Source organism: Phyllobates terribilis, unplaced genomic scaffold, assembly GCF_046119375.1.
Source record: "Phyllobates terribilis strain yellow unplaced genomic scaffold, ASM4611937v1 Scaffold_9__5_contigs__length_417890890, whole genome shotgun sequence".
Taxonomy (NCBI): domain Eukaryota; kingdom Metazoa; phylum Chordata; class Amphibia; order Anura; family Dendrobatidae; genus Phyllobates; species Phyllobates terribilis.
The window spans coordinates 103,237,493-103,262,632 of record NW_027362769.1 but is presented as its reverse complement, the minus strand read 5'-3'; the positions used below and the strand labels follow the sequence as shown (position 1 = coordinate 103,262,632).

The 25,140-nt window shown below is 48.7% G+C and overlaps 1 protein-coding gene across 1 annotated transcript in view; it reads right to left on the bottom strand.

The window, feature by feature from the left end:
* PDE11A (phosphodiesterase 11A) overlaps nucleotides 1–25,140 on the bottom strand; it is a 921,640-nt gene that overhangs the window by 171,367 nt on the left and 725,133 nt on the right. The window contains exon 13 of the mRNA XM_073646878.1: nucleotides 14,636–14,745. Within this exon, the coding sequence (XP_073502979.1) occupies nucleotides 14,636–14,745 (110 nt within the window). The remainder of the gene's footprint in view (nucleotides 1–14,635; nucleotides 14,746–25,140) is intronic.

Sequence of the window (25,140 nt, the reverse complement as noted above, 5' to 3'; positions counted from 1 at the left end):
TGCAAACCCAGGGACTCGAACTTAATGTACAAGCACGCCGAAGATACTCAGAAAGCACCCGAGCGTGCTCGGTGAAAGGGTTAAACGAGCACGCTCGCTCATCACTAGTTGCTACCTGACACCCCTGTTTCTGTCTCTGTCACCTTCGTTGAGGGAGGCTCAGGAAGACAACGTGACCATCCTGTTTAGTTCCCTGGGACGTGTGGTATCGTCCAGGCAAAGAGTTTGGGGGTTAATTCCAGTCTTTGGTTTTGTAGTAACTCCTTGTTGGGAGCCATGGGTGGAGCAGCTCACTATATTAACTCCTGAATCCGTCTCCCACTCCCAGTTTTAAGGTTTGAGTTGACCCTGGTGCAATTGCAGCACCCCGAGGGTTCGGCCGCTACAGGGGTATTGCACCTCTGCCAGAGGTGTGATATTCCACTCCCGGGTAAGGATGGAGTGTGGACCAGGGCTCGGTAGGCTGCATACAGCACACTCACCCCATTTCCGAGGGACAGTTCAATGGTGCTCCCATTAGACAGAAATGCAGGTACGACAGACCATGTCCCTGGCTGGAGTGGGGAGGGGGGAGGAATACCCGGTGATGTAGGAGCAGATAGGGGTTGATTCCTGAGCATAGATAGGAGCCCATTGGTTGCTGGCCACCTGGGCTCATGTTTCTAGAGGGAGGTATAAAAGGTGGGCACCATCTTAGTTCTGGGTGAGTTCAAGCAGGAGGAGGAGAGAGAGGAGTTCGGCCAGAGAGGGCTGACAGGGAGCTGTGGCTCAGTCTGGGCCCAGCTCCATGAGGCAGGCCTGAGGAGAGGGCCAGGAACAGAAAGGAACAAGAACAGAAAGGAACAGAAACAGAAAGAAACAGAAGAGAAAGAGAGGAAGAAACAGAAGGGCTCAGGAACAAGAAGGTAGAAGGGACCCTAAGAACCCACGAGAATACAGGGTGAAGGGTCCGGCAGATTAAGGGTACCGGATCCCAAGTTGGTGGAGGAGAAATTACCCTCAGCCAAAGACCGGAGGTCGTGATCATTTATTGGTGCGACACCTCATCAAACCTGATAGGACAGCGGAGAACGGGGCCCACGTTTACCCGCGCAGATCCGCGGCAGCTGGGTAAAAGTGGGTCATTGGTGAGGCAGGCCAGAGAAAGGATTGAAGGGGGTCCTGTGCCATGCTCCTGAACTGCCTGGGGGTTGACCGAGCCCCTCACCTGGTGGACACTGCACGGCTTGGGTGGTCACTGCTTGAGCAGAAGTGACCCGGAGCACCTGAACTGTGAGTAAAAGACATTGGACTGCAGTACGTTGTCTGTGTACTCTTTCGCTCCTCCAGCACTAACGGCACTGGGACTCTCTGCACCATCACCCCCACCATCCACCGCACTGCCCTGGGGTTACACTCTTCCCGTGGGGAGTTATATAATCTCAGCTGCACACACCATCAACCTCAGGGGACTGTCTTGCAGCGGCGGTTCCTAATAACCGCAATCTACGGGTGGCGTAGTCGGACATCACTTGCAACATATAAAGGACTGCCACTGGTCTGACCACCCTGAGCCACGGGACCGTGTCGCCACTACTACCCCCATCGTCTCCCTATTTCCCGGTTCCGAGTGCCCCACGGCCCAGGGGGCGAGTCACAATCCCTACATTGCTCTTGCCTGACTAGTTGGATTCTTGATTCTGACCTTGACTCGTGTTTAAACTATTCTTCTGGCAAACGATTCTGTTCCTGACCTTCTGGTATTGGCTCAGCTTCCTGAGTATCCTCTGCCAACCAAACTATCTGCCAGCAGCTACTCTGTGGACTCAACCCTTGGGCCACAAACAATGTGGTAATACTGGCCAGGACACAGGATGTTATGTGCCAGAGTCTGGAAGGACTGATGTAGCAGGGGGGCTTTTCGACTCCTGAACTATAGGGTTGGTTACAATGGGAAAATAGGAGATAAAACAAAATACTCTACAATGGCCACAAATCAATGAGGCTGCAATGTTCAGGTTACATCCAGTCACTGCCAGAGCAGATTTCAGCTGATTGGTGCGGTGCTGGGTGACGGACCACCACCGACCATGTTGTTGATGTATCTATAGGATAACTTATGTCTAAGTCAACCCCTTTAACCTGCTTGATACCTTTTTCCTTCATCACTATGGGCTCATTCACAAGTCAGTTTTTCTTGTATGAGTTCTATCCGTTTTTTTCACTGATAGCACTCGTATCTACTTTATGATAGTCTATGGGCCTGTTCACATGTCTGTGATTATTTTACCGAACCGAGTGGTCCGTGCAAAATCATGAAGACACGTCCAAGTGTTAGATCAAAATTGGCAATGAAAACGCTACAGGTTCATAAAATAATCAAACAGAAGGCGCGAAAGACGCTGGAGCTACGGAGAAACAGGGAGAGGTAAGTATTGCAAGTGCCGGGGCCCTGAGCAAGCGGAGGAGAGGGTGGCACTCATCATTGGGAACACCAGCACGCTATGGGACCCATGAGTTAAGGCAGCCTGGTGCCAGCGCTCGCGAGTGGGCTCCCCCCGCTTGCTCAGGGCCCCAGCACTTGCAATACTTACCTCACCCTGTTCCTCTGCAGCTCCAGCGTCTTCTGCGTCTTCTGTCTCTGTGACGTCTCTGGGCAGAAGGCGCGATGACGTCATTACAGCGCGGCCTCTGCTCTGATCAGTCACAGTGCAGAGAGCGGGAAAACGCTGAGGAGTCCGGAGCAGCGGCCAGCAAGGAGAGGTGAGTATTTGATTTTTTTTTAATGTATGGAGCAATATATGGGGCCTATACTGTATGGAGAATTATATGGGGCCTATTTTGTATGGAGCTCTATATGGGGCCAATTATTCTGTATGGGGCATTATATGAGGCCCATTATTCTCTATGGAGCGTTATATGGGGCCCATTATTTTGTATGATTTTGTATGGCGCATTATATGAGGCCCATTATTACATGGGGCCTATTATTTTCTATGGAGCATTATATGGGGTCCATTATTTTGTATGGAGCATTATATGGGGTCCATTATTCTGTTTGGAGCATTATATGAGGCCCATTATTCTGTGTGGAGCATTATACCCCATATAATGCTCCACACAGAATAATGGGCCTCATATAATGCTCCATACAGAATAATGGAACCCATATAATGCCCCATACAGAATTATTCTGTATGGAGCATTATATGGGGTCCATTATTCTGTATGAATCACTATATGGGGTTCATTATTCTCTATGAAGCAATATATAGGGCTCATTATACTGTATGGAGTACTTTGTGGTACCCATAATACCGTATGGAGGACTATGTGGTGCCAATAATACTATATGTAGAACTATGTGCTGCCTATAATACTGTATGGAGGACTATGTGGTCCACATAATACTATATGGAGAACTATGTAATGCCCATAATACTGTATGGAGGACTATGTGGGGCCCATTATACTGTATGGAGGACTATGTGGGCCCATTATTCTGTATGGAGGACTATGTGGGCCCATTATTCTGTATGGAGGACTATGTGGGCCCATTATTCCGCATGGAGGACTATGTGGGGCCCATTATTCTGTATGGAGGACTATGTGGCGCCCATTATACTGTATGGAGGACTATGTGGTGGCCATAATACTGTATGGAGGACTATACTGTCTTCGGTTTCAGTTTCTGAGCTATTGTAGAATTTACAATAGATATCGCTCACTTAATGTAAGAAGTGAAATCTTTAGCCTTGTACTATATATATATATATATATATATATATATTTCTCTGCGGGATCTGTGCATCATGAATCGTGATGTGTTAAAGGGGCCCACTGAGACTCTTTCACCCTGGGCCCACAAAAACCTGGAGCCGGCCCAGGCTTAAAGAATTCTCTGGGTGCGTCTCTTTAGTCTCTCTGAGTTTTTACCCTCTGAACCATGCTTTCTTGGTAACGACCATAAATAGGAGCACTAAATAAAGAGGTGCACATCTCTGGAACCGTATGGCGGATTTAAAAAAAAAAACTTGAAAAAGGAATACTCAGTGGAGCGGCAGAAATAAAATAAAAGCAAAAGCTGGCCACTTTTGATCTGGTGATAGGTCCTCCTTAAATTCACAGCTTACAGCTAACATCTGGATCGAGCATTTTTTGCTGCCAAAAATGTAACCCTACCAGGAATGTACAGTACAGACCAAAAGTTTGGACACACCTTCTCATTTAAAGATTTTTCTATATTTTCATGACTATGAAAATTGTACATTCACACTGAAGGCATGAAAACTATGAATTAACACATGTGGAATTATATACTTGACAAAAAAGTGTGAAACAACTGAAAATATGTCTTATATTCTAGGTTCTTCAAAGTAGCCACCTTTTGCTTTGATGACTGCTTTGCACACTCTTGGCATTCTCTTGATGAGCTTCAAGAAGTAGTCACCGGAAATGGTCTTCCAACAATCTTGAAGGAGTTCCCAGAGATGCTTAGCACTTGTTGGCCCTTTTGCCTTCACTCTGCGGTTCAGCTCACCCCAAACCATCTTGATTGGGTTCAGGTCTGGTTACTGTGGAGGCCAGGCATAGCACCCCATCACTCTCCTTCTTGGTCAAATAGCCCTTACACAGCCTGGAGGTGTGTTTGGGGTCATTGTGTGTCACCCTACCTGGATGCCACAAGTGTAATTAAAGCTGTGTCTGAGAGCAAGGGGGAGGTTCTCTGGCCAGGGGAACATTAGCATGCAATGCCTCCTGTCTCAGGCCAGTAGGGGGAGCAGGCTGCCCCTATAAAAGCTGGTACTGGGGACAGGGTTAGAGAGAACTGGGCGACCTATCTGAGGATTCAGGTCCCAGAGCAGAGAGGGACAGTTGCATTGTAACCTAAGAGGAAGTGTGGCAGGAGAAGAGCCACAAGCCAGAGACAAGAGGCGCAGTGAGCCTGTCTTGGCAGAGAAAAGACTTACTTAACCAGACTTTGGTGTCTGAGGCTGGAAGGATTCCACATCCCCCAGCAGAGAACCAGCCCGCAAGGGACTGTACATTCCTTGGCCTAAGAAGCCTGGAGGCCCTGCCACAACCGAAGGGACCAGTAAAGCCGTACAAGGCTGGGAGCAGAAAGGAACCCACGTCGCAGGCCATACAGGCGAGAAAGCACGGAAAGCTCGGAAACGTGGGCTGTTATCCTATCAGGAGGAGATAGTCAGAAGGAGCGCAGAAAGCACGGTAGGCCTACACCCTCACCCTGACCAGGGCCAATTTCCCCGTTGCTCTCAGACATCCAGGTCCCCTCCTAGCTGGGACTGTTTATGGGTCAGTTTGCCTGTTTCAGTAAAGACCCTGGACTGCAACCTGTTGTCTGTGTGCTCCTTGCTCCTCCAGCACTATCATCACTGGGACTCTCACTACCATCACTCCCACCATCCACTATACTGCCCTGGGGCCGCACTCTTCCCGTGGTTAGTCACACTACCATAGCTGCACATCTCATCAGCCCCAGCGGTCTGCATGCAGCGGCGGTTCCTAATAACCGCAAATCCACGGGTGGCGTAGTCGGACATTATTAGCAGAACATAGCAGACTACCATTGGCCTGACCACCCTGAGCCACGGAACCGGGCAGCCACTACTACCCCCTTCGTCTCCCTATTGCCCGGATCCGAGTGCCCCACGGCCCAGGGGGCGAGTCAGCTTTGGCGTAGTCGGCAGGATTTCGTGCCCGCAACCACCGGGTACTGCGTGCCTGAAAAAGACTTTTGTAACTTACCTGTGGCGAAGTTTCCCGCCGTCCGGAGTCGTTTCCCGCCATCCGGAGCCGATTCCCGCCATCAGACGCCATCTTGGACCGTTTCCCGCCGTCTTCTGCATTCTTCCCGCCATCCGCAGCTGCTTCCCGCCATCGGACGCCATCTTCAGGACGCCGCGCGGGAAGAAGAGGGGCGTGGACGTCAAAACCGCGCGAGATCCGAAGCTCCGCCCCACGCACCGACGCTGCGCAAGGTCCTGGAAGGGAGAGAGAGCGACGCTGACGTCATCAGGACGCGACGCCAGGTCCTCGTCCATAGGAGCAGCAGCGGAGCCGCGGCCTACAGAAGAGGATCGTCGGAAGGTAGGCCACACTTCACTAGGGGGGGAGGAAGATGTCGGACACAGAGGCGCCCACTACCACCAACGCAGCTGCAGCAGCGGTGATGCCCTTTTCCCTGCCTTACATCCCTGGAGCGGCCTGGCTGCCCAAATACTCAGGGGAGCCCCATGCCCTAACTGACTTCAAGGAAAGGCTATACAGTTTGTTCCACGTTTACACCCTGACAGAGGAACAGAAGGTCAGCATATTAACAGGGCAGTTAACTGGCGCAGCCCAAAGGGAGGTAAAGTCATGGCCCACTGAGGAGAAAAGGACTGTGAAGGGTATTCTGGCCCGGCTGCGGGGTACCTTTGATACACGTACCTCCGCTGAAATTAAAATGAGGTTCTATGGATGTAAGCAGCGGGCACAGGACAGCATCAGAGACTATGCCCTAAATCTGCAGGAAGCCTTGAGGGCTATTCAACAAACTGACCCTGGCAGTGTGCAGGAAACCGATAAGCTGCTAACAGAACAATTCATAGAGGGTCTGCTGTCCAGCGCCCACAGGGCCCAGCTGCGCCTCATGTTCTTCCAGAACCCCGACCTGACCTTTGCCCAATTTAAGGACAGGGCCATAAGGGTGCTCCGTGAATCTGCAACCAGTGGCGCTATAAACCCCCGGTGCCCTGCTATCACCTACCACCAGGAGGCAGCGCCCTCCTCTATGGACTCCGTGGAGGCTGATGCACAGGCCCTGAACCAAGCCCCGTCGAAAGGCCTGCACCACCAAGTCCAGGAGCTGACCAGGAGCGTCGCGGCATTGACCAGGACCGTCCAGGCGTTGCAAGTGGACCCGTCAAGACCCATCGAGCTGGCTTCAAGTCCGGAGGATGTCCCGTGGCATCGACAGAGGAGAAAACCGTCGTTCCGAGGGAGGCCCACAGACCGCTACGCAGAGGATGGACAGCCCATTTGCCGTCGATGCAACCAGCCCGGACACATTTCCAGGTACTGTAATTTAAACGGGTCCAACCTGGGGCAGAGGGCCGACCCCCAGGCATAAGATCACCAGGCCCTTATAATTGGCGTGATAAGTACGTTGGGGGGCGCCCGGTTTTACCCGTGGTGCTGGACGGTATCCCCATGAGCGCCTTGCTGGATACTGGGTCACAAGTAACCACAATCCCTTATGTACTTTTTAAGCAGTATTGGACTGATGCTGATATCACACGGTATCCAGACAGTAACTTGAGCATCATCGCCAGTAATGGCTTACCTGTGCCGCAGATGGGGTTCAAGGAGATGACCATTAAAATTGGTAAAGTTGAACTGCCGGCACAGGGAGTGATTATTGTGGACATTGACCGTCATGAAAGTCACCCTAAAATAACTGTGGGTACTAACATCATTGAAAATTGTCTTTCAGAAGTAATTGTAATTCTACAACAGGTGGCGGTGAATGCTAGTTCCAGCCAACAGAGAGTCCTCAACAAGGAGATAAAAGCCCTGATGAGACGGCAGCAGGTAGAACTGTCTGGTGGTGAGATCGGTAGCGTAAGACTCAGTGATCCATTCCCCATTTCCATGCCTCCCAAAAGTGAAATGATGATCTGGTGTCGGACTACAATCGGGTTGAGAGGTAGAGACTACCAAGCCATGGTAGAACCCGTGTACTCAGACAGCAGGCCCACCATTTTGACAGCCCGGGGGGTGGTTGATGTCCGTCATGGGAGGGTGCCCGTCCGCATCCTCAACATTGGGGAGAGGGAAGTACACTTACCCAGGTACGCTACACTCGCCAAACTGTTTGTCGTCGAACACAAAGCTATCAGGGCCGTGGAACCCTTGCCTCCATCTCCACAGGCGGAGGGTAATGGCTCCCAGAAACAAAAGGAGGACTGGTGCCAGAAACTCCATGTGGGTGCTGACTCCACTCCCCTGCACCAAAAACAAGGAGTCTACCGGGTGGTACAGGAGTACGAGAGAGTCTTTAGTAAGCACCCGCTAGACTTCGGCAGAGTAAAAGGGATAGAACACCACATCCCCACAGGGAGCCACCCACCAATAAAAGAGAGGCACAGACCTGTACCCCCTGCACATTATCAGAACGCCAAGGGTATGCTAAGGGAGATGAAAGAAGCTGGGGTCATTAGAGACAGCTGTAGCCCCTGGGCAGCCCCCTTGGTTCTGGTCAAAAAGAAAGACGGCACATGAGAATGTGCGTGGACTATAGACAAATCAACCGTATCACCCACAAAGACGCATATCCGCTGCCTAGAATAGAAGAGTCTTTAGCCGCACTAAAATCAGCTAACTTCTTTTCTACTTTGGACCTTACTAGCGGGTACTGGCAGGTTCCTGTGGCAGAGGCTGACAAGGAGAAGACCGCCTTCACCACCCCGATGGGACTGAGCGAATTCAACTGTATGCCTTTCGGGCTCTGCAACGCACCAGGGACCTTCCAGCGGCTGATGGAATGCTGTCTAGGGCACCGAAACTTCGAGACGGTCCTCCTTTACCTGGATGACGTGATCGTCTATTCGAAGACCTACGAGGACCATCTCAAGCACCTGGCCGAGGTGTTCGAAGCCCTGGCAGGCTATGGCCTGAAGGTGAAACCATCGAAGTGCCACCTGCTGAAACCAAAGGTCCAGTACCTAGGGCACGTGGTAAGCGCGGAAGGAGTGGCCCCCGACCCTGACAAGGTCACGGCAATCAAGAGCTGGCCAAGCCCCTCGAACATCAAAGAGGTGAGACAGTTTCTCGGGTTGGTAGGCTACTACCGAAGGTTCATCCCCGGGTTCACCAAGATGGCAGCTCCTATGCAGGACCTCCTGATCGGACAGTCTAAGTCCAGGAGCCAAAAGCCACCCTTCAAGTGGGATAAACCGGAAGAGGAGTCCTTCCGCCAGCTAAAGTTGGCCCTCACGGGGGATGAGATCCTGGCCTACCCTGATTACGGCCAGCCTTTCATTCTCCACACAGATGCCAGTAATGTGGGACTGGGAGCCGTACTGTCCCAAAACCAACAGGGCAGAGAACGGGTGATCGCATACGCCAGCCGGAAGCTGAGGCCCACCGAGAGGAACCCGGAGAATTACAGCTCCTTCAAGCTAGAATTCTTGGCGGTGGTGTGGGCCGTGACGGAACGCTTCAAGCATTACCTGGCCTCCGCAAAGTTCACCGTGTACACGGACAACAACCCGTTGACACACCTGGACAATGCAAGACTGGGTGCCCTGGAACAGCGGTGGATGGCCCGTCTCTCCAACTATGACTTCGTGATCAAGTACCGGGCAGGCAAAACTAACGCCAACGCGGACGCCCTATCAAGGATGCCTCACTTACTTGAAGGTGACGAAGACCCAGAAGAGCTGGAGGAGGTAGAACTCCCCGCGTTTCACCGGTATGGAGCCGCTCAACACTCTCACCGCGTGAAGGAGGAGGATCTAACAACTGTGATGATGAATCCCCTACCTCACCACAGCTGGGCCGAGACACAAGATAGTGACCCTGCAGTCCGCCTGGTGAAAGATCTGCTGACCCGGGAAGACGCCCGCCTAGATCCAGATGCCCCAGAGGAAGCCAAGCAGCTGTGGAAGGAGAAGAGCAAGCTGTTCCTCTACGAAGGCAAGTTGTGCAGAAGGATTGTCAACCACCGGACGCACGAGCTGACCTGGCAAGTCGTGGTCCCAAGGCGGGATGCAGCTATGGTCCTGGGGGCTTACCATGACAGAGCGGGGCACTTCGGTTGGAAGAAACTGGAGTTCCTGCTAAGAGGAAGGTTCTTTTGGGTCGGCATGAGAGGAGCAGTAGAAAAGTGGTGCAGAGACTGTGGCCCTTGTCACCTGAGGAGGAAGGACCGCACCAGCCAGAAGACACCCTTGAGGCCCATCGTCACCACGCAGCCTCTTGAGCTGGTAGCTCTGGACCACGTCAAATTGGCTCCAAGCCGGTCTGGATACATCTATGCCCTGACAATCGTGGACCACTATTCCCGTTTTCTAGTGGTGGTCCCGGTAAAGGACTTGACAGCCCAAACAGCGGCCAGAGCCTTCCAGCAATATTTCTGCCGTCCACACGGGTATCCGGAACAGGTCCTGACAGACCAGGGTCCAGCGTTCGAGGCTGAAATCTTCCAGGAGTTCTGCAACCTCTATGGCTGTAAGAAAATACGGACAACGCCTTACCACCCCCAAACCAACGGGATGTGTGAGAAGATGAACAATATAGTCATTGATCTCCTGAAGACGTTGCCCCTGGAGGAACACAGCCTGTGGCCAGAAAAATTGCCGGACCTGGTAGACATGTACAACAACATCCCGGTGAACGCTACAAACTGCACCCCGGCTTACCTGATGCGAGCTAGACCAGGTAAGCTGCCCGTAGACCTGGAGATGGGAGTCCTAATACCTGAGGACACCTCCCCGGATGCGGACTGGGATACGGAAAGGCAACTGCAGTACAAGAAGGTACAGGAGAGTGTGGAGAAGAGCCTGGCCCAGGTGAGAGAGAAGCAAGAAAGACTTCTCAATCAACACGCCCCTGCTGGTCCCCTAGAACCTGGTGAGCAAGTCCTAAAGCGAAAGAGAAGGCTACATAAGTTGGACGACCAGTGGGAAAGGGAACCCTACACCGTACTGCAGTCTGACCACGACAACCCAAAGGTGTGCGTAATCACCAAGGACGGAGGAGAAACCACTAGTGTCGTCTCCAGAGACCATCTCAAAAGGTGCCCCGAGCAACTCCGTAGTGCAGAAGAGGATCAGAGTGACCTTGAACCCGCAGAGGACAAGGAAGAAATGATCAGCACCGTTCTCGGAGAGTTCCCTCAGTCCTGGACTCGCATAAATGATGCCATAGTGGTACCTGTCCTGCATTTCCTGCAACCGGCACAGCAACAACCAACATCAGAGCCGGAAGGTGAAGAGGAGCAAGCGGTTCCAGAGGCAGAAGAGCCTGTACCAGCAGCCCAGGAGAGTCAACCCTCTGCTGACAGTGAGCCAGCCATGCCTGCGGTAAGCCAAAGAACCCGCAGACAGCTGCCTGCCCTACCTGTACACCCAGCTGGTAGCTGTACCCCTAACGCTAGTGGGGAAAGCCAGGTTGGTCCACCACCAGACAGTGGGCTACGTAGGTCAACCAGGAGCACAAAGGGACAGATACCCGCTCGCTGGAGAATATAGAGTGTACTAAAAGTGTAAATAACCTTGTTGCCAAATGTTAAAATGTTTGCCAAAGTTACCTGCATGTTTATTGATAGTGTGTTTCAGTCTCTTGCAGCAACCGTAAGGACTCACAGGTTATGGACTTTTTATAACCGGGACCTGGTATGGACTGCGTTCGGAGCCTAACCAAGGAATGAACTAAGACTGTAAAGGACTTGGGGTAGGACAGACCCCCACCTGGTTAAGGCTCCCCGTTGTTTTGGTGATATGGACACCCGGTCACAGGCCACACTGTGACCTAAAGAACTCAATTTGTGCGCCGTCTGTCTATTAATGTGTTATTGTTGTGCATATTGTCTTTGTTTATTGTTTAGTCCCGGAGTACTAAATTTCACTAGGGGGGAATGTGTCACCCTACCTGGATGCCACAAGTGTAATTAAAGCTGTGTCTGAGAGCAAGGGGGAGGTTCTCTGGCCAGGGGAACATTAGCATGCAATGCCTCCTGTCTCAGGCCAGTAGGGGGAGCAGGCTGCCCCTATAAAAGCTGGTACTGGGGACAGGGTTAGAGAGAACTGGGCGACCTATCTGAGGATTCAGGTCCCAGAGCAGAGAGGGACAGTTGCATTGTAACCTAAGAGGAAGTGTGGCAGGAGAAGAGCCACAAGCCAGAGACAAGAGGCGCAGTGAGCCTGTCTTGGCAGAGAAAAGACTTACTTAACCAGACTTTGGTGTCTGAGGCTGGAAGGATTCCACATCCCCCAGCAGAGAACCAGCCCGCAAGGGACTGTACATTCCTTGGCCTAAGAAGCCTGGAGGCCCTGCCACAACCGAAGGGACCAGTAAAGCCGTACAAGGCTGGGAGCAGAAAGGAACCCACGTCGCAGGCCATACAGGCGAGAAAGCACGGAAAGCTCGGAAACGTGGGCTGTTATCCTATCAGGAGGAGATAGTCAGAAGGAGCGCAGAAAGCACGGTAGGCCTACACCCTCACCCTGACCAGGGCCAATTTCCCCGTTGCTCTCAGACATCCAGGTCCCCTCCTAGCTGGGACTGTTTATGGGTCAGTTTGCCTGTTTCAGTAAAGACCCTGGACTGCAACCTGTTGTCTGTGTGCTCCTTGCTCCTCCAGCACTATCATCACTGGGACTCTCACTACCATCACTCCCACCGTCCACTATACTGCCCTGGGGCCGCACTCTTCCCGTGGGGAGTCACACTACCATAGCTGCACATCTCATCAGCCCCAGCGGTCTGCATGCAGCGGCGGTTCCTAATAACCGCAAATCCATGGGTGGCGTAGTCGGACATTATCAGCAGAACATAGCAGACTACCATTGGCCTGACCACCCTGAGCCACGGAACCGGGCAGCCACTACTACCCCCATCGTCTCCCTATTGCCCGGATCCGAGTGCCCCACGGCCCAGGGGGCGAGTCAATTGTCCTGTTGAAAAATAAATGATGGTCCAACTAAACGCAAACCGGATGGAATAGCATGCCGCTGCAAGATGCTGTGGTAGCCATGCTGGTTCAGTATGCCTTCAATTTTGAATAAATCCCCAACAGTGTCACCAGCGAAGCACCCCCACACCATCACACCTCCTCCTCCATGCTTCACGGTGGGAACCAGGCATGTAGAGTCCATCCGTTCACCTTTTCTGCGTCGCACAAAGACACGGTGGTTAGAACCAAAGATCTCAAATTTGGACTCATCAGACCAAAGCACAGATTTCCACTGGTCTAATGTTCATTCCTTGTGTTCTTTAGCCCAAACAAGTCTCTTCTGCTTGTTGCCTGTCCTTAGCAGTAGTTTCCTAGCAGCTATTTTACCATGAAGACCTGCTGCACAAAGTCTCCCCTTAACAGTTGTTGAAGAGATGTGTCTGCTGCTAGAACTCTGTGTGGCATTGACCTGGTCTCTAATCTGAGCTGCTGTTAACCTGCGATTTATGAGGCTGGTGACTCGGATAAACTTATCCTCAGAAGGTGAGGTGACTCTTGGTCTTCCTTTCCTGGGGCAGTCCTCATGTTCGCCAGTTTCTTTGTAGCGCTTGATGGTTTTTGCAACTGCACTTGGGGACACTTTCAAAGTTTGCCCAATTTTTCGGACTGACTGACCTTAATTTCTTAAAGTAATGATGGCAGCTCGTTTTTCTTTACTTAGCTGCTTTTTACTTAGCTGCCATAATACAAATTCTAACAGTCTATTCAGTAGGACTATCAGCTGTGTATCCACCAGACTTCTGCACAACACAACTGATGGTCCCAACCCCATTTATAAGGCAAGAAATCCCACTTATTAAACCTGACAGGGCACACCTGTGAAGTGAAAACCATTTCCGGTGACTACCTCTTGAAGCTCATCAAGAGAATGCCAAGAGTGTGCAAAGCAGTCATCAAAGCAAAAGCTGGCTACTTTGCAGAACCTAGAATATAAGACATATTTTCAGCTGTTTCACACTTTTTTGTTAAGTATATAGTTCCACATGTGTTAATTCATAGTTTTCATGCCTTCAGTGTGAATGTACAATTTTCATAGTCATGAAAATACAGAGAAATCTTTAAATGAGAAGGTGTGTCCAAACTTTTGGTCTGTACTGTACATGGATCTTTTCTTCCAGGATCAGAGGTACCCCTATCCACAGGTTGTGTGCTTTTTCACAGGCTTGCCCTCATTTATTTTGACAGGCAGGAATGGTGTTGTTTCTACAGCCACGTTTTTCTAAATAAATGATCAGCAAAGGTGTAGAGCATTGTGGTTACCATATTGGGCTTGGTACTCTAACGGCTCATTCACACAACCGTATTTTCGGCCCGAGTTGTGTCCGTGAAAAAAACAGACCAATTTTATTCAATGGGGCAGTGCAGATGAGTGATGTTTTTCACGGATTGAATCTGCATGTGAAAAAAAAAATTGCAGCATGCGCTAGATTCTTCCATAAATGGGATGAGACTCACTTGTTTAAGTCTATCTATGGGTGCGTAAAAATGGCTGCTGAAATTCTGCCCTCTAATGGCCGCATATATTGTTTTAAAATGGAGCAGCTATTGGCCACTGCTGGCGGAGACTTTTGACTGCAAGGTCAAGCCACACCACCTGATTTCACTTTTACTATCTGAAAAGTAATGACAATTTGCAAGCGACGTGTCAATGTGAGCAGCAGAAACGAGCCTTTGGATTTAAGAGGCCTGCTTATAGAAGAAAGATACAGTTGACAGCATGAAATGAAAGAAATCCTGCAATTAAAGCAAGAAGAGCTGCTGCATCATTTCCCATAATGTGTTTACACAGCAGTTGATAGCTTTGTTCATGGAGCATAAAAATGAATATTCCCATATATAAATCTACACATCAGTGAATAGAATGCAAGGATTTACCAATGAAATTCTGCACTGAGTAACAATGGTTGAACTTACTTGGCCTGGAAGGCATTATTGGTTCCTCTGTGGTCAAGATCATGACATAGACACCCCACGAGCACAGCCAGGATCTCTGTGTCGGTCAGAATTTCCTGGAACCCCGCTGTCTGCAGATTAAAAATAAATACGACTGTAAATCTTGCCTGCAGCAAACTTGAGAAATCTCAGCCGATGTGGATACAATGGCTTGCTTCCCAGTAAAAGGTTTTTTTTTTTTTATTTAACACTATATAGCACTACTATTTTAGCATGTGCTTCCATTGAAATGAAGCAAATTTCCAATATTTAACCGTTAAAAATTAATTTTCTTGGTATATATCACATTTAAATCTGCAGTTATTAAAATAAAAGTAACATAAGAAAATAAGCTATGGTTTAAATCTGAAATGCATTTTTTTTAAATGTTGGTTATTTATTTGTTTATTTTTAAATATTAACTATTAAATTTTTTTCTCCAACAACTCAGAATTCATGGTTCTGTGAGTAACGGAAGGTAGATTGGTTCCCAATGCAAAAAAAAAAGCATCTTCATACCCGAAGAGTATGTTTCCATGGGGGCAAATGCAGCAGATATATGGATGGGAAATCTGCCACATTATACAGTAATTGTATGCACAATCTAAGCAGAATATTCATAGCGGTAATTGACTTAGGCTCCAAATTTTAAATCTAAAAAATATCAATTTATGGTGCACATTTCATAATGTAAAAGGGTAGAATCCGCAGCTTCAACGTATCATTTTTACAGCAATATCTGTAGCAGCATAAACAGTGGGGGCGAGAGGGGAGGTCCGCAGAGGAAGTACCCTGCAGGAACATTCCATGGGGTGGGTTTGCACTAATTGATGGTGGCCACCAATCGGCTACATGATTAACAATCGGCAGTCGCTTAATAGAATGATTTATTATCGATCACAGACTGTTACTGTTCTCGGCAGCACGTGTCCTGTTTACACAGGATGATGTGCTGCCGAGAACAATGATTTTGAAGAAGCCTGTTTACACTGGCCAATTATTGGGAACACTTAGCCTTGCTATTCGGCAGGTATATATGCCCCCAAATACTGCTGCCATGTCTGACTGTCGCTCTCAGCAGTTCAGGCAGAAGTTTATCCATGAAGAAAGAGTTCAAATTCACAGATACATATAGTACATGCATAAGAATGGAAACATACGTAATGCATTGGCTAAAGATTACCACCCTGAACTTTTTTTGAGACATTTTTGCCATAACGACCTCTAGAAAAGGAAGAAAGTAGAACCTAGTTATGATTGAAGAATTCAATCTTTGGACAGTAATTTCCAATACGAATCCTCCCAACATGGCTGACTATGTATACTAACAAATAGGAGAAGCAGCTTCTATATTAAACACATCCAATACTATAGGACATAAAAGCTGAGCTGCGTCCTGCAATTTGCTTACAACATCTTACATTCATTGGGATCAACACTTTTGGTTGAAGTCCCATTGGGATGTTGTATATTGGTTATAATAAATCTCATCTCACTGCACCTGCAGAAAACAGGCTGATAGATGTCAGCTCATGTTAAAAGCCCTAGAGATCAGAAGAGGAGGCGAACAGATCTCCAATGCTCTGCAAGCGTGACCACGTGGGACATTTCTGCAGGAAATGCTCGGACATCTTTTTAACAAAGATCCAAGACCATATAGACACCATATAGTAAAAATGATAATCTATGTAAGGGATAAAACAGAAAATGCCTATGTATGTATATTACATATTGATCCCATATAGATCCTACAATATAATATGCAATAAAGAGCTATTAGGCAATGAGTATTTGGTGGCCACCGGGCCATATAACGGTCACTCTCAGGTGGTAAACAAGAGGTAGGCCCTCGGTTCATCAAAGCTTTTACTCCAGAAAAATGGCATAAAAAGACTTGAAAAGTTGCCAATTTTTTTCATAACATGAAGCTGTGCAAAAAAACTGTGACTTTTGGCATTTTCACAACATTCTGGTCGCTCAAACACCAAGGGCAGAGCTGGGTCATAACGACAAAGTCATGGCAAGCGATGGCATTCCTTACGCCAATCTAACTCCAGTCTCTGCCTAGGGTAAGATTTGCGGAGAGGCACAAACGGAGGTGCACGTCACTTTGCGCCTTGCCTGATTCATTAAGAGGTATGCTCCTCTTAATGAACCAGCTGTCACGCATTCCACCCCACCCCTTTGATAAAATGGGGCCATAGTATATATGTAATTCTCCACATACCACTTTATAGTTTTTTTTTAAGCAGTCAACATTTATTGCACAAATACATAAAGTATACATAATGCAATAATTGTGTTGAAAAATCATATTGATCCTTACAGGAATAGTAAAGATATAAAAATTGCTGCTGGTCTAGTCATAACATCTCTCCTCTGCCCTCCTACAGGTAAATGCCCCTCCCCCCCCAAAAAAAAACACCTATTAGGCATAGAAAGTTTAACCTAATTTTATCAACAGTGGCCTAAAAGCCCTATTAGCCCAAACATCACATCTTGCTGAAGGGCTTCGAACACAACCCATGAGCAATTTAATGAATTCCCCCATTGTTTTTCTAATTTGGCTAATGCACCTTTTTTATGTACATGTTTTTCTAATTTTTTCTAAAATAATTAATGCATTTGGTCCCTGAATTACTTGCGAAGTGCAGTGAGGAGTATCTGACAGCCAATGCTTGGCTACGCACTTCCTTACGTGACAGTATTTTCCATAGCACTAACTGCTCTGATGGAGTAATCTCAACAGCCCCCATATTTCTCAAGGAGGCATACTTTGGGTTCCAGCAGGATCCGAATATCATATAGTCTACTAATTACGGTAAATCTTTCACCTCAGTCCATAACTCTCTCAGATGAGGACATGACAAACAAAACATATGCTTCAATTCTGCTCCTTACTCACTACAACGAAGAAACATGCCATTGTCTCTCAAACTCATTTTAATCATTACCGATGGGGTCTTCTACACCCTATAAATTATAAAGAGTTGTGACGTCATCTGAGCTATATTTATAGAAACCAGACTGGGAGACTAATATTTAACCCCATACCTACGAGAGTAAATCCAAACGAGTCCCCTAAAATCGCCATCTATAATGACTTGTACATTATGGATATCAGGCCTTTGGTCTTCTTTGTGGAACCAATATGCTCCAACTTTCCATTTGTGGAAAAACTAAGGTCTACCTCCTTCATGCGCTAGGGCATTTTTAAAAGTCATTCTACCGGAAGCCAAGATCTTTCCTCAGTGGCTCATGGGTTCAAAAATAGTCTTCCGAGTAATGCTGGTGCACATACTCCAAACCCTGCTCTTTCTAAAGCCTGAATCTCTACAATTCCCCATACCAATCATTCCACACACAACATAAACTGGAAATCAGATGTAAGATCATTACTAGTAATGAGCGAGCGTGCTCGCTACTGCTCGGCGCTCGCCCGAGCATCTCACTGCTCGAGATGCTCGGAGCTCCCCGAGTATTTTCGGGGTCGCTCGGCGGGAGCTCGGGTCCCCTCCCTGCATGTTTGGCGCTCTTTAGAGCGCCAATCAACATGCAGGGATAATCTGCCACACACTGTAATGCTGGTTGTGGCATTACAGTGATTGGCTGGCCGCGCAGCGTCATCAGGTCTATATCAGACCTGGTGCCGCCATGCTCACAGTCACTCTGGAATCAGACAGTGTAGGGAGAGCTGCTGCTGAGCTAGGGACAGATTTGCTTGTTTCTAGTTAGTGTAGGTGTACCAAACTATATTAGAGACACATATCCATCTCAACAAACAGTCCTTCTGAGGACTAATCCATCTGCAGAGATATCAGACAGGCAGTATATATAGGCAGGCAGGGTATATAGCAGACTGCAGTGCACATAGCACAAGAGGCTCCATTCCAATTCTGCCTTCTGCTGCTGTTAGATATTTCTAGAAATAGGCTCAGGTCTCAGGGACCAGGAATAATTTTTTTTTGGATCTTAATCCTCATTATTTGTTTAAAAAGCAATCCAGAGAACACAGTTTTTTTTTATTTTTTTATGCAGAATACAGCCAGGCCCTTTCCATATACAGCGCTAAAAATCCAGCTATTTAAAACTGAGTTTTCTCCATCACATGGATCACATATATGTTTTCAGAAAATACTGCCATTTCTGACCTCCATTAAAAATTTGTTTCAGTGTGTCAGTGAAGCAATTGACACCAGTTTGCTGTTCAAAATAGTTACCTACAGGCCAGGTATTAAAAACTGTGGTTTCTCCGTCACACGGATCACATATACGTTCGCTCCAAATTCAGTCATTTGTAGTGAGCGTGGAAGATATTGTCCTCCATTTAAAATGGGCAAGGCACGTGGCAAGGGACGGGGAACTGGACGTGATGGTGATGGTGATCATAGTGCATGCAGAGGCCGAGGCCGTGGGCAAGCTGAAATTGTGCCACAACAAACACCCACATCTTCTTGCTCAACCTTCCTGTCCCAATTAATAGGGGACCGCAGAACACAACTATTGAACACAGAGCAGTGTACAAAGGTTATTGGTTGGATAGCAGATGTTTCCAGTCACTTAGCTACCACCACCACCTTGTCTTCCACACGGTCAAGTCTCAGTAGCTGTGAGTCTGGACCGCATATTCCTCACCCTGAACCTCCTTCCTCCCACCATGCCGAGTGCCCAGAGACAACTGATACCACACTTGGACACTCTGAAGAGCTGTTCACTTTTCCATTTATAGATTCGGGCCTCTCGCATGGTTCACTTGAAGTGCGGCAAGAGGAGATCGCATGTAGCGATGCCCAAATATTTTAGCAGCCACGGTCACACAAAGGCGACAGTGGGAAAGTGTCACAAGAGGTGGACGATGATGAGACACAATTGCCAGAAAGTCAGGAGGAGGACCAGAGTGTGAAAGTGGAAGACGAAGTGGTGGATGATATAGAAACTGACCCAACCTGGCAGGAGGACATGCAGAGCGAGGACAGCAGTACATGTGGTGCTCTGCCTCCCTCCCCCTAAAAGGCAGGAAGAAGCAGTGTGGTGGCCACAGAAGGAAGGCAGGCAACCGTTCCCCGAAACACCAACACAAAGGAAGTTGCCAGTACAACTGTTAGGTCTTCCCGAGTCTAGTTGTTTTTTAAAGACTCTGCCGATAACCCTAAAAAGGCCATTTGCACCAACGGCATGCCAGAATTAGCAGGGGTGGCAAAATGACCAGCCTGACCACCACCAGCATGATCAGGCACATGGCAGCAAAGCACCAAACTTTGTGGGCTAAACCCCAGGGTCCAGGAACAGTGTCTGCGGGTGGCACCACTGCTTCTTCCGCTGTTGTGCATGCAAGCCAATCCCCCGTCCATGGTGCATACGAAGATGCCTCCTGCCTTGCACCTGTCATTGCACACTCTCAAGTAGCAGCATCAGGAAGCACATCCACATCCTTGTCCCAGTGCAGCGTTCAGTTGTCCATACCCAAGTACTTGGAGATGGAAGCATTCCGCAACCTGATGGTGGCAGCCGTTCCTCGGTACTCGGTCCCCAGCTGCCACTATTTCTCTCGGTGTGCCGTCCCCGCATTACACAAGCACGTGTCCCAAAACATTAGTCGTGCCCTCAACAACGCAGTTACAAGGAAAGTCCACCTAACCACGGACACGTGGATAAGTGCTTGTGGTCAGGGACGGTACATCTTACTGACGGCACACTGGGTTAACATAGTGGAAGCCGGGACCCAGTCGGACCTTGGGACGGAACACGTCCTCTCGACGCATTGCGGACCCTAGGTCAATCAGGGTTGCCCCCACAGTCTACAGCTCCTGCACCTCATCCTCCTCCTCCTCTTCAGCCTCCATCTCCAAAATGACCACATCAGTCACAAGCTGGAAGCACTGCAGCACTGCCTCGGCCAAGCGGCAATAGGCTGTGCTGAAGCTAATATGCTTAGGTGACAAACCGCACAATGCTGAAGAGTTGTGGACAGCTCTGAAAGAGCAGGCAGATCTGTGGCTCACACCGCTGAACCTACAGCCAGTCATGGTCGTGTGTAACAATGGCCAGAACCTGGTGGCGGCTCTGAGGCAAGGCGAGCTCACACACATACCATGCCTGGCCCATGTGCTTAACCTCGTGGTTCAGCAGTTTCTCAAATCCTACCCGGTGCTGCCGGATCTGCTTGTTAAAGTATGCCGCCTGTGTGCCCATTTTAGAAAGTCACCTACAGTTCCACCGCCCTTGCCGTGTTTCAGCAGCATTTGCAGCTTCCTGCTCACAGACTGGTATGTGATGTCCCCACGCATTGGAACTCTACACTGTAGATGTTGGGAAGGATTTGTGAGCAGAAGAGCACAGTTGTTGAATACCAGCATCAACAAGGCCGTCGGTATTCAGTTCAGACTCCACACATAAGACCTCAGGAGTGGACATGGATGTCAGACATATGTACTATCCTCCAAAACTTTGAGGACGCCACCAAGATGGTGAGCGGCGATGACGCCATAATTAGCATCACCATCCCACTTCTCTGTCTTCTGAAACACTCTCTGCTCACAATCAAAGAGGATGTATTGCAGGTGGAGCACGATGAGATGGAGCAAGGAACCATACAGGGTGATTACACACAACCCAGCCTCATCTCATCCCAACGTGGATTGGGTGACAATGAGGAAGAGGAGGAGGAGGAAGAACAGGAGCTACTACCTGCACAACTGTCATACCATCTGTTCAGCGTGGATGGCCAGAGGACAGAGAGGAGGAGAAGGAGAGCATGGTCAGTCATCCTCTTTGTGAGGACACGGAAGTCTTGCCTGTTAGCAATCTGGCACGCATGGCTGAGTTTATGTTATGCTGCCTTTCCCATGACCCTCGCGTTCTCAAAATTTTGGGTGACACTCATTATTGGTTGGTGACACTTCTAGATCCACGCTACAAGGAGAACTTTATATCTCTTATTCCTGAGGCGGACAGGTCTGCAAAAATGGGGCAGTACTAACAGGCCCTTGTTGTGGAACTATTAAAAAAATTCCCATCTGAAACCGCTGGCAGCAGAGGTCACACTTCGTTGGACAACCAAGGAGTACAGGCGAGAGAGACACAACTTCAATCCAGCAGAGGCAGGGGAACACTGTCAAAGTTTTGGGAGAATTTTCTCAGCCCCTCCCATTGCACAGTCCCTGAGGCGCGGGGTACTCTCACAAGGAGTGCAAAGTTTGGGAAGATGCAGAGGGAGTACCTTGCCGACCGTACCAACCTCCTCCATGATTCCTCTGTGACTTATAATTATTGGGTATCCAAGTGGATAAGTGGAATGAACTGACTCTTTATGCCTTGGAGATCCTGGCCTGCCCTGCTGCTAGCGTTTTATCAGAGCGGGTTTTTAGTGCCGCTGGTGGAATTATAACTGATAAGCGCATCCGCCTGTCAACTGAAAATGCTGACAGGCTGACTCTTATAAAAATGAACAAGGGCTGGATTGGGCTAGACTTCTCAACAACACCGAATGATAGCAGCGTAACATAAAATCAAATCCAGTGTCTTTTTTTTGGGAGGAGCATTCCCATTTCCCATGCATCTCTTCACACCCACACATGGGTATATGCTTCCTGATTTTGGCTATCTGCTCTTGTCCTCCTCCTTCTCCTCATCCTCCACCACCATATCACCAGGGTGACCGTGGTCCGTGATGCAACACCCACATAATTTTTTTAAAGGGTGTTTATGATGCCCGTAAAAAAATTTTTATACAGTATGTTCATGTATACCCCCCAGGGGTAAATGTTTGTCGGCCCATACACTTAGTGCATGGGCATTACAAGTATAGGAGACCCGCTCCTTTCTAATGGGAACATTTTTTTATGAGGCCCTCTAAGTCTCTTCCAAGGGGCATTGGAGTGCCTCCCAATTTTTGGCAGCCCTAGCATTCACTGCATAGACCAACACTATGGGAGACCCTCTCCTTTATAATGGGAATTTGTCGTTACTGTAGCCCTGCTCTATGTGTCTTTAAATTGTTAGTGGGGTTTTTACTAAACTTGGTCAACCGTTGGAATCACTGCATACCCTATAACTGTATAGCAGACCCGCCCCTTTGTAATGGAAACATGTCATTACAGTGGCCCTGCTCTATGTGTCTTTAACTTCTTAGTGGGGTTTTTCTCAAATTTTGGTCAGCCCTTGCAGTCACAGCATGGGCATTACCACTATAGGAGACCCGCTCCTTTATAATGGGAACATTTTTTTTACTGAAACCCTCCTCTATGTTTCTTCAAAGGGGTATTGGGTTGCGTCCGAATTTTTGGCAGCCCTTGAAGTCACTGCATACACAATAACAGTATAGGAGACCCACTTGTTAATAATGGAACAACAAAGCATAGCCGGCTGATGGCGCTCTAACAATAGCGAGGGCCGACTGCTGGCCTTTTAAGAATAGTAAGGACCGCCTGATGGCCCTATAAAAATAGGCTTTTTGACTTTCAGTGTCCCTCCATCATAAATGAAACAGGATGTGTCTGATGATGTGTCACACAACACATGGCCAGATAAGGTTGTAAAATGTTAAAATTACATTTCCTGGTGAGTGCATTTGTCTTAAAAAATAGAGTAAAAAAACAAACAGTAGAATCTTTCTTTAGTATAAAAAACTGAGTCGCCAATGTAACCTCAATGTAATCACACTGTTCAGCTCCTGCACCTCCTCCTCCATCTCCGAAATGACCACATCAGTCACAAGCTGAAAGCACTGCAGCACTGCCTTGGCCAAGCGGCAACAGACTGTGCTGAAGATAACACGCCTAGTGCTTAGGTGACAAACCGCCCAGCGCTGCAGAGTTGTTGAAAGCTGTAACACAGCAGCCTGATCTGTGGCTCTCACCACTGGACATACAGCCAGGCATGGTCGTGTGTGACAATGGGTGGAACCTGGTGATGGAGAAATGACAGCCAGAGTAGATACGGTTTCCCTCTATGCCAGTCCTTTCACCGAGCTAAAGAATATGGCTGTGGTAAAATACAACTCCCACTGAGAAGCTGTTTCAGATTGAAAAACATTGTGCCCACCAGAGGATTTGATTCTGAGGGCTCACCTTTCTCCCCCGCTCAAGAGCCCCATAGCAGCTGCAAAGTTAGCGCTATCATGAACTCTCCTGATGTAGAAGCCCGGGCACACCAGAGGATTCTCTGGTGGGATCGTCCAACCCTGCTGAGAAACAGTCCTGGCTAAGAAAAGTGTGTGGGAAGGTTCCCGGACACTCTATGGCTGCTTTTTTACTGAGGTGGAAACCCACGCAAACACGGGGAGAACATACAAAATCCTTGCAGATGTTGTCCTTGCTGGTATTTGAACCCAGGATCCCAGCGCTGCAAGGCTTCAGTGCTAACCACTGATCCAATGTGCTGCTGTTCACCCTCTGATATCTAGCAGGCTGGAGAAACTTGCACCTACTGCCACTCTATCTTCAGCTCCTTTGTGAGAAACTAATGTATTTGGGCAGCCATTCAGTCTACCAAATAAAATTCCTGAGAAGGAAATTGGGGATGGCTTTGCTACTGGTACTGGGGAAATGCTAATACCATGGCGTCGTACCATAGTTTATTGGAAATATTCCAGGCTGGTAGGAGGCACGCAGATTCCCACAGAAAAGTACCAGCAGTAATGTTCAGGGACCCGCACTTGTAGAAGGTGGAGACAACACTGGGAAAAATAGTGGCAGCTGGGGACCGAGTATGGACACAAGGCATGAGGTTGTGAAAAGTTTCCGGCTCCACGAGCCTAAAATGCCACATTTCAAGTGCAAGCAGCTGCCCAGAAATCTGGCAGTTTAGCATTGTGGCCTGTTGGTAAGTGGGTGGGTGGATGGCTGGCTGCATACTTGCGCTTGAATTCCAAGTAACAGAAAACTAAGCAGATGGTGGCTTCTATCATCATCATGGCCTCACCTCGGCATTATGAACTCTCCTGAAGGAAAAGCCAGGGCCCACCAGAGGAGTCTCAGGTTTTTTGGTGGGCCTGTTCAACCCTGCCGAGAAGCATCCCTGGCTAAGAAAAAGTGTGGGGGAAGGTTCCTGGACACTCTATGGCTGCTTTTTTAATGTGGATCGGACGTGCTTATGCATGTTATTTCTCAAACCCCATTGCAGATCAGGCCATTGCCCAACTCTGTAGTCATGAAATGAAATGCGCAAAGAAAGATGTGTGTGTGTCAAAGCACCACCGACAAGTGCGAGTTGATGTTGGACGGGCTGCCATTGCTTCTGCAACAAGCTCCATTAGAGGACTTCCTGGGAGAAATGACACCCAGAGTAGATACGGTTTCCCTCTATGCCAGTCCTTTCACCGAGCTAAAGAATATGGCTGTGGCGAAATACAACTCTCAGCAAAAAAAGCTGTGGACTGGCTCCATACTGTCCCTGGCCACATTCACCTGTCCACGAAGTTTGTGGTTAGGCGGTCCTTCCCAGTAAGTGCACTGGGGAAGGCACGGGTAAAGTTGTGGGACCCATGC